General features: G+C 41.1%; 1 protein-coding gene across 2 annotated transcripts in view; it reads left to right on the forward strand.

Annotated features, from left to right (window-relative positions):
- The first annotated feature begins 7045 nt into the window (after positions 1 to 7045).
- The window catches only part of cntnap3 (contactin associated protein family member 3), a 216530-nt gene continuing 203222 nt past the window's right edge, over positions 7046 to 20353 (forward strand). For both annotated transcript variants that reach the window (XM_020484881.2, XM_031826267.1), the window contains exon 1: positions 7046 to 7276. In XM_020484881.2, the coding sequence (XP_020340470.1) occupies positions 7153 to 7276 (124 nt within the window). In that variant the 5' untranslated portion in view covers positions 7046 to 7152. The remainder of the gene's footprint in view (positions 7277 to 20353) is intronic.

The raw sequence follows: 20353 nt of genomic DNA on the forward strand, positions 1-20353 counted from the left end.
TATGGTCAGTGAGAACATAAGGACCTTCGCTCTCCAAACCCAGGATTGACTCTTTATTGTTTCTCACACACCAAGGAGAGGAGCTGGAAACACCTTGATCTCTTATTACCCATACTCTCTCATCGAAACAGATACTTTCTCAGCTAACTGACTAAGCACATTCTTCTTGTGAGGGGAAAAAAGACACAACACTACAGTACTCTACACAACCAACACAACACAATTCTACACATCACAACATATCACTAACAAACACAACATAAAAAAACACATCACTACTCTACACAATACAACACTACACCACAAAACACTACACTACACCGCACAACACTGCACAACACTACACAACTCCACAACAAAACACTACCAACACAACACTACACGAAACTCCACCAACAAAACACTACACAACAAAACACTACACACACAACACAACACTACACAACAAAACACTACCAACACAACACTACACTACAAAACACTACACACACAACACAACACTACACAACAAAACACTACCAACTCAACACTACACAACACTACACTACACTACAAAACACTACACACACCACTACACACACACCACTACACAACACAACACTGCACAACACAACACAACAATACAGAACAAAACACTACACTACACTACACTACACAACACAACAGAGATCAGCTGGAACAGGGAGGGAATATAAAGCAGAATAAATGCACAACACAACACTACACTACACAACACTACCAACACATCACTACACAACACCACACAACAAAACACAACACTACACAACAAAACACAACACAACAATACAGAATAAAACACTACACAACAGAGACCAGCTGGAACAGGGAGGGAAAATAAAGCAGAATAAATGCACAACACAACACTACACTACACAACACTACCAACACGTCACTACACAACACTACACAACAAAACACAACACTACACAAAAAAACACAACACAACAATACAGAATAAAACACTACACAACAGAGACCAGCTGGAAAAGGGAGGGAATATAAAGCAGAATAAATGTAAAAAGAGACAAGGTAGAAAGCAGTACAGCGCTTTAGAACAGCTGCCAGGCCAAATGACTAATTTACTGTAGGCAACAAGCTAACTAAATAATAGCAAAACTAGCTACTCTACACTGCATGAGCCTAATGTCGGCTTAATTTTTCCATAATGAAGAACTCCTTCAAATGTTTGTACTTGAGAATGTTACAGCAGCACACTGAATGAGTCTAACTGTTTTCCCATTGTTGATTTACTTCACATGATTTCACGTTTCATGTGTGAGAAGGCCTTACATCGGAAACAATCGAATTCATCACACACAAAGGAGTTAAACCCAATCATATCATATTTTGTCTATTTACAGCACACTGAATAAGGAAGGTTCCAATGAAATGTTTTGCATGGAGGAAACAGACGTCTCATTTGCATTTTGGCACTCCAAGCAAGATTATGACTATTTTTACAAAATTACCAGCAGGCTGGATTACTGCTAGATTCGTCAAAGATTGCAAGTACTGTATAGAGTACTGCTCTATTTCATATGAATTTGTATGCTGGGGATGTTGTGGCACCGTGTGGTTCAGTTGGTAGAGAATGGTGCCTACAATGCTACAGTAGGGTTGTGAGTTCGATTTCCACGGGGCTCAAATATGAGAAAAGAAAATGTATGCGCTCACTACTGTAAATTGCTCTCGGTAAGAGCATCCGCTAAATGTATGTTTTGTCCACATGGCATAGCTGAACAGCTCATGTAACGCATAACTATGTTCTATTGAATAAGATTGTGATGCAGGAAACTACAAACAAATCCTGAGTAAATGTTTTCTGAATGAGTATGAATATTCAATTTCATATGCAAACTGTTCCCAAGTTTACATTTAGTAAACTTGTGTGAAAATGTAAATGAGTATAGAGATTACTGTAGCCAGACACACAAAATGAAGATCAAAGACATTTGGATGTATACATATGCATTAGCTACTGTATGCTCCCAGAGATATCTCCATGCTATTTTAGAGATGTGCTGTCTTTGTTGTCCAACTTCTTTTAAAGAACAAAACCATTTTTCCTTCCATTCTATTGCGTTTAATGACTGAAACCACTCCATACTCCTTGTTACGAAAACCACATAGCCTCAATTCCTAGCACCCCTGGAACTAAAGGTGGGTTTATATCGAACACTATAACCCTCCATCTTGCCCACTCTTATACACAGAGCACTTTACTCATTCACATTCTCCTCGCATCTCTCTTTTTTAGTGCTCTTTTCAACATCTCTGTTCTGTGGGATAGGGAGTTACCATGGGAAATGGACATCTGAAAGCGAAAAACAACAACGGTGATGCCTCAACAAAGGCAGCTCAGTGGGTAGGCAGTGTTACTGGACTCACTTCTGTGAAATGTAATTCCACCGGTGACTCTTTGACGCTGACTGTGTGAGTAGGAATCATCTCCATTAACGTTTGTATGAGTGCATTGCAATTATACACTGTGATGCATTCACAGTGTGTCTTACGGCATGCAAATGGAAACAGATATCAATAGAGAGATTGGACACTGCTGGTTTTACAAATGAGCCTTAATGTTTGAATCACTTCAGCATTTGCAGTAGCGATTCATTAGAACATAATCAACTACGGGCAAACAATTATGAACGCTTTTGCAAATATCGGTAGCAACACAACAACACAATACCCAAAAGGCTGAGACCCAATATCTTTGGAATTTCCTGGACATTGTCAACACAGGAGACTAGTATAGGTTTGGATTTAATCTGGGGTGAGAAATAGAAAATTAAATGTGTATTGAGCTGTAAATAAATAAGTCTACACTTGAGTAGAGAGGTTTTCCCAAGACAGCTACAATATGTTGCTGGAAAAATCAAACCTTTTGGGTTACCCAGCTTTAGAAATAGTGTGTGTGTCCAAAATGGTACCCTCTTCCCTAAAATGCACTACTTTTAACAGGCTCTGGTCAGAAGTAGTGCACTATGTAGGGAAGAGGGTGCCATTTTGGATGCAACTATGGGGAAACAAGGGGTTCACTCAAAAGAGTGGAATTTAGGACATTTTCAAGATGCATCTATCTAAACATGAAAGTACTAGTCCCAAATAAATGGATGGAGCTACATTTCTAAAGAAGAGATGAGTGTGATTTCTCACAAAATAGTAAAAGGAAAGCTTTGTCCTTGAATTTATAAAGCTGGTCAATATAAAGGCTTTTGGGTATTGTGGAGGCACATGTCACTCAACACACAGTGATACGTTTCCATTGACAGAATACAGTCCGTAGTGTGTGCAGCAAATGGCTGGAAACCCTTTGAAGCTCAGGTTCTCCCTGTCAGTCAGTCAGACTCTTGTGTTTAAAAGCCTTTTTACCTGACAGGACATCTGATACGGCCATTAAATAGCCCAGTGGTTCATCTAAGTGTAGTCTGTCAGCAGTGTGCACTGGGGTGTGATCCTTATGGTTAGTGCGTGCGCGCGTGCTTGTGTGAAATCCTTCTCACGGGCAGTGCCCTCAGTACAAAAGGTCTACAATTCCTTGTTGTCTTTGTCTTAGTGCTCTCTCACCATATCGGTTAATAATTAGCTAGTCTATAAAAGCGTTATGAGTCAGTGTTACTCCTTTGTGTATTTTGAAATCAAATGTTTCGGATGCAAGCTCTTTTACCCTTTTCACAAATGAGCTGTGGATCATGTGAAGGATATCTCTAAATGGTTCCATGGGTGAAGGAACATGCAATACTACAAATTTCAAATTGCTTTCATGCCAACAAACCAGCGTGTTGTTGTTGTGTCTGTTGGTCTAAGGCCTATGTACTGTATGTGTCCTTGGCGGTTGGCTCAAAGGCAGATTCCCACAGCTACAATATAGCCCACACATTCTCTTCTGGCGTACCTTCTACAGCAGTATGTACTGGAGGTCTTTGTCCAATGAGGGATGAGCTATGTAGCAGCAAGACAGTGACTTTAACATTATTACGGGCTTAGGATTCTCTCTCGATTGTGTCGAGGCACAGATCTGGGGATGGTACCAAAAAATGTCTGCAGCATTGAAGGTCCCCAATAACACAGTGGCCTCCATCATTCTTAAATGGAAGAGGTTTGGAACCACCGAGGCTCTTCCTAGAGCTGGCCGCCCATCCAATCTGAGCAATCAGGGGAGAAGGGCCTTGGTCAGGGAGGTGACCAAGAACCCAATGGTCACTCTGACAGAGCTCCAGAGGTCTTCTATGCACTGTATGTGGCAGGTTGCTTGGCCACCACTCAGTAGGCCCCCTGTGGATGCCTTTCAGAACCCATTTTAAAACCCCACCTGTTTCATTTTGGTTGTCAGTGGCTCATTTGTTAATTCCCTTTTTCTATTGAGCAACGATTTTTGGTTTCTTATTGGGGAACCTAACAACAGTTATTACCATATAAATGCAACATGATAACATCTCTCACACCAGCGGGTTTAGCAGATGAGAGTGATTATGTTGACCTTAATGCATTTATTTTGTGTGATATGAACCCATTGATTCTTGAAGAATATAATGTATTTAAATACCTTGTGAGCTTAGTTCAACTGTTGTACCCCTCAGAATTTAAAATATAAACTTGTTTTACTCCAGTGTTTGTTCACAAAGTAAATGTAAACAACCACTGTATAGTCTAAAAACATGTTTTTGATATGATGGATGGTCAGTCCTTGCATCCATAGCATACTGTAGACTAAGGATTTGAGAGTGGTTGCATTTCTCCAGCCCAATCCCTCAACTTTTTACTGAAACTGTGGCAGGGAGCACACTTTGTTAATTGCTCAATTAAGGATTGGCACTTAAAAATCCTTTAATCAAGTAATAGTGTTATTACATGGTGCAATCCTCTAGTGAATGAGTTACTTTTGTGCCATTAATATCAAGAAAAACTTCTGAAGTGAAGAACAACATTTTTTGGGGAGATATCATGATTAAATAAAATGCCTTCCTCTTTCCTGCAATTTTCCCTATCTTTGGTTATGTTACCCTGGCCTTTGCTATCGAAGTTTTGGCACATCCATTCCAGCAACATAGCATCCTACATTTCTCTGCTGTTTTTTCTCAATGCGGCTGGAAGTGGTGAAAAATAAACTTGTGATTTTTTGTGTGTTTTTTTTTTAAGAGTGTGTGTGTGTGTGTGTGTGTGTGTGTGTGTGTGTGTGCGTGCGTGCGCCTCAAGTATTGGCAGTCTTTGTAAAAAAAAAAACTGTTAAATGCTAGCGTGGGGGCATCCTGAATGGCTCAGCTAGCATGTTGGTTTTAGGCTGCAGACCATGCATCATGGCACAGAGCCAATCTTTGACTTGACATTTATTGTTATCTCCAAAGTTTTGCCGTCTTCCAAAAATTGCGGCCACGAATCCACCATATATATATAGTTTGAAAGAATAAGATGAAGCTACAGTAACATGGATAACTACTTGAATCTACAGTAACATGGATAACTACTTGAAGCTACAGTAACATGGATAACTAAGGAATGATATGTGTTTTTCTACATCGTAATGTACACGGTGAAGCCTTTGGTAGGTAGGCTGCTTGGAGGCTTTGGTTTCAATACGGCAAAGCCAAATCAGTCAGTGCCCATGGTTCTCACACAGGAAGTGAAATGACAGGCGTGCTCATGATCAAGGACACCGCAAATGACATGTAACTATAAGTTGCTTGAATTTTATTTTGCGGCTGCCTTTCCATTATATGTATAGACACTTGTAGTTTTAGCTAACGTTACACCTACCAAAGCAGTGGAGTGTGTAGTGAGGCAAAACTTGTGGTCAAAACCATTCATCTTGGGGCAAAAGGGGAACGGGTTTGCAAAATGCTATCATATGACGTATTTATACGATTTATAATTTGGTCATGCATAAACAAAATGTATACAGACTAGTTAAAAAATAAGTGACAATTGAAAAAGTATTCAATGGATTACGATAATTGTCTAGTAAAAGTTTGTAACACAAGTTTGCACCCCTATTTTGATTTGCTCAATGGCACAGGTGGCCTAGTTGACGCCAGGCTGTTTGGCTCATCTCGGTCATGAAGAGGAATAACTGTGCATCTGTTTCTGATGAATAAACAATGTCATGCTGATGGGGGGGTAGCATTCAAATAAAACCCAGCCCTGAAACAAAAAGTAGGTTGAAAAGAATGTGTATAATAGAATAGACATTACGTGGATATGCCACTTCAAGTTTGAACTAAACAACGACTTAATTGACATAAACCTCTAGTGAAGCTCTGTCCATGGACTTAAATCTCGAAAAAGTACATTTCTACTGGTGTAGGTGTTTAAACCAGTGATTTAAAAGAGCTGTCCAGTGTTTCCACATTTCTATGAAATATGATCTGTAATTAATTACAATACGAGTTAAATAGTTTTCCTTACAAAATTTAGTATACTATTGTAATTAAGTACATTAAAAAGCAGCTTATTTTGAGGAAATAGCAAGTATTATTTTAAGTGTTTCCCCCCTCAAATGTATACTTTGGACACAAATACAATTATGTGATGAGTCAACATCATTATTTGGGTATGAGTTAACAGATTATGAGCTTTTAAAAGTGCCATTTTCACTGGACAGTTACTTCAAACCCATCGTTTTCTCTTGTCGCCACAGGCTAAACAGGTACAGTAAGTGGTTGGCTGGGTAGGTGCTATCCCATGCAAGGTCATCGTCCGGTTTGTTATTTTGTAAGTATTGTAAAATTGGGGCCAATATTAATTTATTCGATGATATATCAGTCTTCTTCGCTCCTCACTGCCACCGTGACGGCCTACCCTTCTCACAAATAACTATATAGAGTTAAACTAATCATGAAACAGACTAAATGTTAAAAAATGTTAGTTGATAGCAGACAACATTAAGTCCAAGAATTTGTATAGTTTATTGGTTTTGAAGTCTGTGCTTAATAATGAGCACTTTAAAATATGTGATACTGATCAGAGGCTGGGCTGTAGAGGTGTGTCTATTTCTCTCTCAGCTCTCTCTCAACTGTTCCTCCTCGAGTCGGAACCAGTCGCATGGCGTGAGCAGAGCGCTTCACAGAGCGGACGCACAGGCAGGCAGCACAGAGAGAGGCACATTATTTACCGAGCTAGAGGAGGACAGGAATGGTCGCTCTCCTCCGGCAGCATCATTTCGTTTTGAACATGGATTTGAGGACCAGAAGACACAGTGGAATGATTTTACAGCTCGCCGTCCTTCTCTGGTGTTCACATGGGGCAATTGGTAAAGGTGAGCACACACAACAAGATTCCTGCAACTTAAGCGGAGAGGGATGGCGTGGAATTTGCTGTATTGCGTTTATTAAAACAAGTTTTTTTCTCTGCTTTCTATATAATCTGAGTGATTTAATAGAGTGGTTTATTTGTTACTTGTAGTATGGGGATATAAACCTTTAGGCAACTTTTTGTTGACAAATTACCACAGTCAGCGGTGACATTATTGATGTGTATTCGTTTGGGCGTTGAAGTTAATGTGTTAAACCTTTTGCGCCGAGTGGTTGAATATGTTTTTCAGAGTATTATTTTGCCTGTTATGGATTAAACAGAGCTTTCCCTTTAGCCATGTGGACACCCGCCATGCATGATGATGTTCTGACTTGACAGAAATGCGCAGCAAGCCCATCCAGCGTGTCAAAAGGAAACATGCATTGAGCTGTCAGAGTTTGCAGTGCACGGAAAATCAGTGTAATATATTTTTAGCAGCTGTTATTATTAGGTTATAACCCTGCGGTTAAGTGTAATGGTTATGGTATCAGTGCTTGTCCCCGCAAATATGTATTTGCTACACCAAATTCGACAAATGATACAATTATGCACTTGAAGATACAGTATTATAAAGAGTAGCCTATTAGAAGCTTGGCCACTGCGTATATAGTCGATCATAGGTTGCATTAACCAATGTTCAAAAGGACAATGCATGTGTTCTTTTCTTAATTTCCCACATACTGCGTAATCTCCTGAACAAGCTTAATTTCATCGGGTTCCCACGGAATGGTATGTGTGTGTATATATATGTGTGTGTGTGTGTGTGTGTGTGTGTGTGTAAATTAACCCCACTGATCATCAGTGTAGCCATGGTTGATGCTTCGATTCTGCAGGTACGTTTTGCAGGCAATCATAATGCATTACAGGACCAATGGACATAGGTTACAGCTGGCAAATGGCAAGAAAACACAATATTACAATTTCACAGATAATTGTAGATGAAAGGTGGGGTAATGGAATGGTCTCTCAGTTACTGTAAATTTAGAGAAATAAATGTAAAACAAGTTTTAATTCAAAGTCATTTTGCATGCTGTGCCTACAGGCAACACCATGTGATCTCTCTTCAACTAACATGGCACCTGTCTATTTATGGTGTGTGTGTGTATGTGTGCGTGTGCGTGTGTGTGTGTTTGTATGTGCGTGAGCGTGTGTGTGTGTACAACATGAAGAGAGAGACAGAAGTGTATATATAGAGAGAGCCAGAGAGGAAGAGGCTGAAAGAGAGAGCGAGAGGTAGAGAGAGATGTAGAGAGAGAGAGAGTTGTAGAGGTAGAGAGAGGTAGAGAGAAACATTTAAATATATTTTTATTTAACCTTTATTTAACTAGGCAAGTGAGTTAAGAACACATTTGTATTTACAATGAAGGCTTCCCAAAAGGCAAAAGGCCTGCGGGGACAGGGGCTGGGATTAAAAATAAAAATAAATAAAATAAAATATAGGACACAACACACATCATGACAAGAGTAACAACACAACATTACATAAAGAGAGACCTAAGACAACAACATAGCATGGCAGTGTAATGGCGTTCTTCGTTTGTTGAGAGAGAGTCGGACCGAAATGCAGCGTGGTGGTTACTCATGTCTTTAATGAAGAAAAGTGCGATACATGAAAATAACTAATAAATACAAAAACAACAAACGCAACGTGAAACCTAATTACAGCCTATCTGGTGAAACTACACAGAGACAGGAACAATCACCCACACAAGACAAAGCGAAACTCAGGCTACCTAAATACGGTTCCCAATCAGAGGCAACGAGAATCACCTGACAGCTGATTGAGAACCGCCTCAGGCAGCCAAGCCTATACAACACCCCTAATCAGCTGCGATCCCAAATACTACAAACACCCCCAATACGACAACACAATAACCCATGTCACACCCTGGCCTGAACAAATAATAAAGAAAACACAAAATACTAAGACCAGGGCGTGACAGGCAGCAACACATGACAACACAACATGGTAGCAACACAACATGGCAGCAGCACAACATGGTAGCAGCACAAAACATTGTACAAACATTATTGGGCACAGACAACAGCACTAAGGGCAAGAAGGTAGACACAACAATACATAATGCAAAGCAGCCACAACTGTCAGTAAGAGTGTCCATGATTGAGTCTTTGAATGAAGAGATTGAGATAAAACTGTCCTGTGTTTGTTGCAGCTCGTTCCAGTCGCTAGCTGCAGCGAACTGAAAAGATGGGTGACCTGCAGCTTTGATATGTGCTGAGAGAAAGACAGTGTACCGTCTAGCCATACTCCCAAGTACTTATATGAGGTGACTACCTCAAGCTCTAAACCCTCAGAGGTAGTAATCACACCTGTGGGGAGAGGGGCATTCTTCTTACCAAACCATATGACCTTTGTTTTGGAGGTGTTCAGAACAAGGTTAAGGGCAGAGAAAGCTTGTTGGACACTAAGAAAGCTTTGTTGTAGAGTGTTTAACACAACATCCAGGGAGGGGCCAGCTGACTGTATCATCTGCATATAAATGGATGAGAGAGCTTCCTACTGCCTGAGCTATGTTGTAGATGTAAATTGAAAAGAGCGTGGGGCCTAGGATCGAGCCTTGAGGTACACCCTTGGTGACAGATAGTGGCTGAGATAGCAGATGTTCTGACATTATACACTGTGCTCTTTGAGAGAGATAGTTAGCAAACCAGCCAAAGACCCCTCAGAGACATCAATACTCCTTAGCCGGCTCACAAGAATGGAATGGTCTGCTGTATCAAAAGCTTTGGGCTTGTCAATAAAAATAGCAGCACAACATTGCTTAGAATCAAGGGCAATGGTGACATCACTGAGGACCTTTTAGAGAGTCATAGAGGTAGCGAGAGATAGAGGTGGAGAGAGAGACAGAGGGGAAGAGACAGAAAGGAAGATACAGAGAGGAAGAGACAGAGGTAGATTGAGAGAGAGTCAGAGAGGTAGAGAGAGGTAGAGAGAGAGAGATAAAGAGGCGAACTGAAAAGATGGGTGACCTGCAGCTTTGATATGTGCTGAGAGAAAGACAGTGTACCGTCTAGCCATACTCCCAAGTACTTATATGAGGTGACTACCTCAAGCTCTAAACCCTCAGAGGTAGTAATCACACCTGTGGGGAGAGGGGCATTCTTCTTACCAAACCATATGACCTTTGTTTTGGAGGTGTTCAGAACAAGGTTAAGGGCAGAGAAAGCTTGTTGGACACTAAGAAAGCTTTGTTGTAGAGTGTTTAACACAACATCCAGGGAGGGGCCAGCTGACTGTATCATCTGCATATAAATGGATGAGAGAGCTTCCTACTGCCTGAGCTATGTTGTAGATGTAAATTGAAAAGAGCGTGGGGCCTAGGATCGAGCCTTGAGGTACACCCTTGGTGACAGATAGTGGCTGAGATAGCAGATGTTCTGACATTATACACTGTGCTCTTTGAGAGAGATAGTTAGCAAACCAGCCAAAGACCCCTCAGAGACATCAATACTCCTTAGCCGGCTCACAAGAATGGAATGGTCTGCTGTATCAAAAGCTTTGGGCTTGTCAATAAAAATAGCAGCACAACATTGCTTAGAATCAAGGGCAATGGTGACATCACTGAGGACCTTTTAGAGAGTCATAGAGGTAGCGAGAGATAGAGGTGGAGAGAGAGACAGAGGGGAAGAGACAGAAAGGAAGATACAGAGAGGAAGAGACAGAGGTAGATTGAGAGAGAGTCAGAGAGGTAGAGAGAGGTAGAGAGAGAGAGATAAAGAGGCAGAGGGAGAGAGAAAGATGTAGGGAGAGAGAGCGAGAGAGACAGAGGGAGAGAGAGAGAGAGCGAGAGACATGGAGGGAGAGAGAGACATAGAGATAGAGACAGAGGTAGAGAGAGAGAAAGAGAAACATATATATAGAGGTAGAGAGAGGGAGGTATAGAGGAGATGGACCCACTGGTTTCCCTCTAGGTTATAGAGAGCTGGTAGTCCCATCCACCAAACTACCAGGTGTGAAACAGGGAATAGACTAATTTTTAATTTGGTATACAGCAGACTCAACTCTATTAAATTGATCAAAGCAGGAACGTTTTACATTTGGCTAGAAATTCAAAAGGAAATTATTTCAACAGAGAAAAATGTCATCCTGCGTGCTACCTATATCCCCCCCACTGGAATCCCCATACTTTAATGAAGACAGCTTCCCCATCCTGGAGGGGGAAATCAATCATTTCCAGGCCCAGGGACATGTACTAGTCTGTGGCTACCTACATGCCAGAACTGGACAAGAACCTGACACCCTCAGCACACAGGGGGACAAACACCTACCTGGAGGTGACAGAATTCCCTCCCCCATATGCCCCACTAACTATGACAATATAACCAACAAAACGGGTCACAATTCCTGCAGCTCTGTCACATGCTGCATATGTACAGTCGTGGCCAAAAGTTTTGAGAATGACAGAAATATTACTTTCAATGCTTGGAGTTTTTCAGAATGTGTGGGGTTTTGTTTGTCCACCCGCCTCTTGAGGATTGACCACAAGTTCTCAATGGGATTGAGGTCTGGGAGGTTTCCTGGCCATGGACCCAACATATCGATGTTTTGTTCCCCAAGCCACTTAGTTATCACTTTTGCCTTTTGGCAAGGTGCTCCATCATGCTGGAAAAGGCATTGTTTGTCACCAAACTGCTCCTGGATGGTTGGGAGAAGTTGCTCTCGGAGGATGTGTTGGTACCATTCTTTATTCATGGCTGTGTTCTTAGGCAAAATTGTGAGTGAGCCCACTCCCTTGCCTGAGAAGCAACCCCACACATGAATGGTCTCAGGATGCTTTACTGTTGGCAAGACACAGGACTGATGGTAGTGCTCACCGTGTCTTCTCTGGACAAGCTTTTTTCCGGATGCCCCAAACAATCGGAAAGGGGATTCATCAGAGAAAATGACTTTACCCCAGTCGTCAGCAATCCAATCCCTGTACCTTTTGCAGAATATCAGTCTGTCCCTGATGGTTTTCCTGGAGAGAAGTGGCTTCTTTGCTGCCCTTCTTGACACCAGGCCATCCTCCAAAAGTCTTCACAATACTGTGCATGCACATCACTGTGCATGCAGATGCACTCACACCTGCCTGCTGCCATTCCTGAGCAAGCTCTGTACTGGTGGTGTCCTGATCCTGCAGTTGAATCAACTTTAGGAGGCGGTCCTGGCGCTTGCTGGACTTTCTTGGGCGCCCTGAAGTCTTCTTCACAACAAATGAACCGCTCTCCTTGAAATTCTTGATGATCCAATAAATTGTTGATTTAGGTGCAATCTTACTGGCAGCAATATCCTTGCCTGTGAAGCCCTTTTTGTGCAAAGCAATGATGAAGGCACGTGTTTCCTTGCAGGTAACCATGGTTGACAGAGGAAGAACAATGATTCCAAGCACCACCCTCCTTTTAAGCTTCCAGTCTGTTATTCAAACTCAATCAGCATGACAGAGTGATCTCCAGCCTTGTTCTCGTCAACACTCACACCTGTGTTAACGAGAGAATCACTGACATGATGTCAGCTGGTCCTTTTGTGGCAGGGCTGAAATGCAGTGGAAATGTTTTTTGGAGATTCAGTTCATTTGCATGGCAAAGAGGGACTTTGCAATTAATTGCAATTCATCTGATCACTCGTCATAACATTCTGGAGTATATGCAAATTGCCATAATTTAAACTGAGGCAGCAGACTTTGTGAAAATGAATATTTGTGTCATTCTCAAAACTTTTGGCCACGACTGTATATATATATATATATATATATGTTTACTGCTCCAGGGATATAATTAGTTTATATTATATTATATTAATTATAGATTATTTACTATTAATATATACTTTTCCCTCTTTATGCGATACGCACTGCAGAGAACACTGGAAGAAGAATTATCACTAAATTATCAGTGAACTATTGTAATGTGTGTCAATTAATCCCATAAGGGATGGGTTGCCAACTGGCAATTTTACACCATTTTTTTTAAAAATTCGTCATTCATTCAATAGCTCTCTTTTTCATATTTAACACAAGGAGAGAGGAAAGGAGAACGCCTATGTGTTACGGTTTTCTTGTGTCGAAAGAGAGGAGGACCAAACTGCAGCGTGGTTATTTCGATACATCTTTAATTAAAGATAAACACGAACAATAAAAAACACTAAACGTAACGTGACAAACCGAAACAGCCCTATCTGGTGCAAACAAACACAGAACACTCAAAGAATATGGCTGCCTAAATATGGTTCCCAATCAGAGACAACGATAAACACCTGCCTCTGATTTAGAACCACTCCAGACAACCATAGACTTTTCTAGACAACCCCACTAACCACAATCCATAACCTACAAAAAAAACCTAGACAAAACACACCACATAAATAACCCATGTCACACCCTGGCCTGACCAAAATAATAAAGAAAACACAAAATACTAAGACCAGGGCGTGACACTATGGTTGATTTCACCCCCCAGAGTCAGGGTCAGAAGTTATAAACCTGGAAGGAACAAGAGTTGCTTCCAGCATTCTAGTGTTCTTAGGAGCCGCTGTAAATAAATGACGCTCTTGTTTAGAGGAGCAGAACACTGCAACATGATTTGATGAGAGAGGACAGTGTGTTCAGTTCAGATAAATCACCATATCGGATCAGTAACAAAGCATTATTGTACACTTGTTCATGTGACATTTCTCCATGGTAGGCTTTGAGTGGACTCCTACTATAGCTCATCTCTTGTCAGTAGTACTGTAGACTACTTTATCACTGACCTCAACCCATAGTCTCTCAGAGCGTTCACAGTCAGCCCAATGACACCCTTATCAGATCACAGCATAATCACAGTCTCCTTGAACAGAGCAATTCTCAATCATGAGGCATCAAAGCCAAAGGAACTGAATAATATTAACAAATGCGATAGATGGAAGGAAAGTAGTGTGGAAACATACCAAAAAACAATTATGCACAACAAATTCAATCCCTTTTTAGACAACTTCCTGGACAAAACATTGTAAGAGTGAAGGTGTAAACTTGGCAGTAGAAAACCTAAACAGTATATTTGACCGCTCAGCTTCCCTAGCTAATCTAAACATTTCAAACAGAAAACCGAAGAAAATGAACAACAATGACAAATGGTTTGATGAAGAATGCAAAAAGCCTATGAAAGAAATTGAGAAACCTATCCAACCAAAAACATGAAGACCCAGAAAACTTGAGTCTACGCCTTCACTATTGTGAATTACTAAAACATTACAGAAATGCACTATGGAAAAAGAAGAAACAGCACGTCAGAAATCCGCTCAATGTAATTGAAGAATCCATAGACTCTAACTTCTTCTGGGAACATTGGAAAACACCAAACAAACAACAACACCAAGAGTTATCTATCCAAAATGGAAATGTATGAGTAAACCACTTCTCCAATCTTTTTGGCCCTATAACAAAGTTCAAACAGCAAAAACATATACCTGATCAAATACAAATCTTAGAATCATCTATTAAGGAATACCAGAACCCACTGGATTCTCCAATTACATTGAATGAACTACAGGACAAAATACAAACCCTCCAACCCCAAAATGCATGTGGTGTTGATGGTATCCTCAATGAAATTATAAAATATGCAGACCACAAATTCCAATTGGCTATACTTAAAAACTTTAACATCATCCTTAGCTCTGGCATCGTCCCCAATATTTAGAACCAAGGACTGATCACCCCAATCCACAGAAGTGGAGACAAATTTGAATTAAAAAAACTACCGTGGGATATGCTTCAACAGCAACCCTGGGAAAATCCTCTGCAATATCATTAACAGCAGACTCATACATTTCCTCAGTGAAAACAATGTACTGAGCAAATGTCAAATTGGCTTTTTACTAAATTATCATATGACAGACCATGTATTCACCCTGCACACCCTAACTGACAAAAAAAAGAAAAAAAAGGGAAAGTGTTCTCATGCTTTGTTGATTTAAAAAAAAATGAGGATCTGCTATACAAATTGATGGAAAATGGTGTTGGGGGAAAAACATACAACATTATAAAATCCATGAACACAAACAACAAAAGTGCGGTTAAAATTGTAAAAAAACGTTTAAAAAAATTCCAAAGGTCCGTGGGGTGCGACAGGGGTGCAGCTTAAGCCCCAACCTCTTCAACATATATTCAGTTGAAGTCTGAAGTTTAAATACACCTTAGCCAAATACATTTAAACTCAGGTTTTCACAATTCCTGACATTTAATTCTGGTAAAATCTCCCTGTCTTATGTCATCACCACTATATTTTAAGAATGCAAAATGTCAGAATAATAGTAGAAGAATGATTTATTTAAACTTTTATTTCTTTCATCACATTCCCAGTGGGTCACAAGTTAACATACACTCAATTAGTATGTAGTAGCATTGCCTTTAAATAGTTTAACTTGGGTGAAATGTTTCGGGTAGCCTTCCACAAGCTTCCCACAACAAGTTTGGCCCATTCCTCCCGACAGAGCTGGTGTAACTGAGTCAGGTTTGTAGGCATTCATGGTTGGGATGATGTTCTTCAGCCTGCAAGCTTCCCCATTTCTCCTCCAAACATAACTATGGTCATTATGGCCAAACAGTTCTATTTTTGATTCATCAGACCAGAGGACATTTCTCCAAAAAGTACGATCTTTGTCCCCATGTGCAGTTGCAAACCGTAGTCTGGCTTTTTAATGGCAGTTTTGGAGCAGTGGCTTCCTCCTTGCTGAGCGGCCTTTCAGGTTATGTCGATATAGGACTCGTTTTACTGTGGATATAGATACTTTTGTACCTGTTTCCTCCAGTATCGTCACAAGGTCCTTTGCTGTTGTTCTGGAATTGATTTGCACGTTTCACACCAAAGTACGTTCATCTCTAGGAGACAGAACGCGTCTCCTTCCTATGACGGCTGCGTGGTCCCATGGTGTTTATACTTGCGTACTATTGTTTGTACAGATGAACGATGTACATTCAGGCATTTGGAAATTCCTCCAAAGGATGAATCATACTTGTGGAGGTCTACAATTTTATTTCACAATTAGACCCAACCAAGTCACAAGAAAACAAAAAGATAATTACTTGTCACATTGGAAATAATTAATAAAAAAACTGTACAAACTAGAATGCTTTTTGGCCCTAAACAGAGAGTACACAGTGGTAGAATACCTGACCACTGTCACTGACCCAAACTTAAGAAAAGCTTTGAATATGTACAGACTCAGTGAGCATAGCCTTGCTATTGAGAAAGGCCACCATAGGCAGACTTGGCTCTCATGAGATGACAGGCTTTGTGCTCACTGTGCACAAAAATAAGTGGAAACTGAGCTGCACTTCCTAATCTCCTGCCAAATGTATTAGATATTAGAGACACATATTTGCCCCAGATTACACAGATCCACAAAGAATTCGAAAACAATCAACATTTTGGTAAACTCCCATATCTATCGGGTGAAAAACCACAGTGTGCCATCACAGCAACAAGATTTGTGACCTGTTGCCAAAAGAAAAGGGCAACCAGTGAAGAGCAAACACCATTGTAAATACAACCCATATTTTGTAGTATTTGCACATAATATGACATTTGAAATATCTTTATTATTTTGGAACATCTGTGAGTGTAATGTTTACTGTTATTTGTTTTGTTTATTTCACTTTTGTTTATTATCTACTTCACTTGCTTTTGCAATGATAACATATGTTTCTCATGTCAATAAAGCCCTTAAATTGAATTGAAATTGAATTGAATTGAGAGAGAGAGAGAGAGAGAGAGAGTGAGACATAGAGAGAGAGATGAGAGAGAAAGAAAGATACAGATGTAGAGAGAGAAAGAGAGACAGAGGTAGAAAGAGAGAAAGAGAGAGCTAAAGAGAGATAGAAAGAAAGATATAGAGATAGAGAGAGAAAGAGAGACAGAGGTAGAAAGAGAGAGAGAGAGAGGGAGAGAGACATAAAAGTGTAAAGAGAGAGATGTAGGGAGAGAGATATATAGAGGTAGAGAGCTGCAGATAAGCAGAGAGAGAGAGAGAGAGAGCTACAGATAAGCATTGAGAGAGAGAAGGGTATGGTGGTTGGTAATGAGATACATATGTATTGTAATTTGAGCAGATGGCTTTACATTTTGCAAGCCCCTGGCCCTCCACTGCTTTACTGCTTGCAGGGGTGGACTGGGACCAGAAATCAGCCCTGGCATTTATAACATCCGCCCATTTTTTCATTGATGCCCAAAATACCAGATGGCCAGTCCGCCCCTGGCTGCTTGCCACTCTGAGTGCATCCCTGAGTCAGAGTCCTTTGCATCCCAAAAGGCACCCTATTCCCTATATAATGTGCACTACTTTTGACCAGGGCTCATAGGACTCCGGTCAAGAGTAATGCATTATATAGGGAACAAGGTGCCGTTCGGGGATACGGTTAGAGCCACAGTGTCAAAGACCCTGCCTGATTCTCTCTATCCAGACACACACACACACACACACACACACACACACACACACACACACACACACACACACACACACACACACACACACACACAAACACACACACACACACACACACACACACACACACACACACACACACGCATACACACACGCATACACGCATACACACACACACACACACACACACACACACACACACACACACACACACACACACACACACACACACACACACACACACACACACACGCATACACACACGCATACACGCATACACGCAAACACACAGACCATCACTGTCAGGGTGAACAACTGTGACATAAATACATATACAGCACATTTAAAGAGACAATGGCTGTCCTGTGTGAGTTTCAGACGCATTGTCAAGGGACATTTTCCAGTTTTTTTTTTATTGTCACATTTACAAGATAGGTGTAGTGAAATGTGTTTTACAGCCTCCCGGGTGGCACAGTAGTCTAAGGCACTGCATCACATTGCTAGCTGTGCCACCAGAGACTCTGGGTTCGAGCCCAGGCTCTGTCACAGCCTAGCGTCGTCCGGGTTAGGGAGGGTTTTGCCAGTAGGGATATCCTTGTCTCATAGTGACTCCTGTGGCTGGCTGAGCACAGTGCACGGTGACCAGGTCGCTAGGTGTACGGTGTTTCCTCCGACAGCGGCTGCCTTTCGGGTTGGATGCGCGCTGTGTTAAGAAGCAGTGCGGCTTGGTTGGGTTGTGTTTCGTAGGACGCATGGCTCTCGACCTTCATCTCTCCTGAGCCTGTACGGGAGTTGTAGCGTTGAGACAAGACAGTCTCATTGGAGAAAATACATATATTTTTTTAAATGGTCAGCCATAGTGGTACCCTCACCTCTGGAGCAAATTAGGGTTAACTGCCACATCAACAGATGTTTCACCTTGTCAGCTCAGGTATTCAAACCAGTGACCTTTCAATTACTGGCCCAATGCTCTAAACGCTAGGCTACCTGCCACCTACTATTCATAATGTATATGTTACCAAATGACAGCAAACCAAAGGGTATATATTTTAAAATCTGCAGATGCTGCCTAGCTGACTTTGAGTTGTTTTTCACCAAAAACATTTTTGTTTTTACTTAATGTGATTATAATCTTTCAATACTTTGATTTAAGCCTATTAAGAAGTCAAACCTCAATTACATAACTGCATTTTTCTATTCTAACACGGCAGTATATGTTTCCTCCTTTCACATCATGCTTGGCTGGTGCAGTTCACTGTATTCCAAGCTGCTTCAATGCATCTGTATCTTTGGAGAACAGGACTTGATATTTGATTTGTTGGCCAGTTGGCAGCATGTATAATCAAACAACTTGCTGACTCATCAAACACTAACTGCTTGTCTGCAAAGTCAGTGTAGTACTTTTCATGAGAGGGTCTGCCTGCCCTCCAATGTCAGGTTCCGGTCCGTTGCGGCTCCGTTGGTAAGAGTATGGTGCCGGTAATGCCAAGATTGTGGGTTACATTCTTGTAGGTATCGCATATTGTACTTTCGATGAGGGTGTGCCCTCGACCTCCAATGTCAGGTTATGGTCTACCTAGTTATGTGGTGTGTGAGGCTGTGCTGTCCTGCGTGCTGTGTAAGTATGCGTATCCCTAATATATTCTGAGGCTATTTCATGAGAGTGTCTGCCCTCACCCTTACCCTCCACAGTCAGGTTAAGGTCTCCTTGTTTATGTTGCTCATGGTTGGATGAAAAAATACAGATGTAGGATCTTAATTTGATCATCCTGTTGCAGGAGAACTTTGACATTTAATACTCGGTTTTCCCCTATGTGAAATGTATCAACCCCTACAAAAATTTCAATTCATTATAATCCACATGATAATTCACATTTACTATTAATGCAGGACTATTTTCCTGCTGTAGCAAACTGGCTCAAATTAACATCCTACATGCGTAGATGCCTATCTATAAAATATTCTGAGTCCATCTCATGAGAGCATCTTACCTTGACCGCCAATATCAGTTGAAGGTTTCCCTGGCTATACTCCTTACGGGGAGGAGGGGGGGGGGGGGGGGGGTACTGTACAGTATACTGTGTATTGTATAAAGATTAGAGTATCCCTGAATTATTCCAAGGCTATCCTCTTATCGGTTGAGGGTCTGAGAGCATCAGGCTTAATCGGAGCTATGCAGCGCTTTGGTCCAACTCTCAAGACGAGAGAGAGAGAGAGAGGCAGCCACCGTAGTCACTGTAGCCGGAGGAAGAACCTTAGTAGTTTTCAGCTGGAGACCTACAGTTGACTGTTTATAGATCGCTCCTAGTGACTCATTTGAACTTGTTTTATATGTGTGTACACAGAGTCCTTTACAATTAAGAGCCCAACACACAGCTACGTGAATTGTTTCTTTTTCAAACGGCATGAAAACTGAATTAGGTTGATGCACAAATTCAGTTGGTTATTTGAATATGACCCCGTGTATACAGTGGGGCAAAAAAGTATTTAATCAGCCACCAATTCTGCAAGTTCTCCCACTTAAAAAGATGAGAGTGGCCTGTAATTTTCATCATAGGTACACTTCAACTATGACAGACAAAATGAGAAAAAAAATCCAGAAAATCACATTGTAGGATT

This window comes from Oncorhynchus kisutch, linkage group LG6 (genome assembly GCF_002021735.2).
Source record: "Oncorhynchus kisutch isolate 150728-3 linkage group LG6, Okis_V2, whole genome shotgun sequence".
In the NCBI taxonomy this organism is placed as follows: domain Eukaryota; kingdom Metazoa; phylum Chordata; class Actinopteri; order Salmoniformes; family Salmonidae; genus Oncorhynchus; species Oncorhynchus kisutch.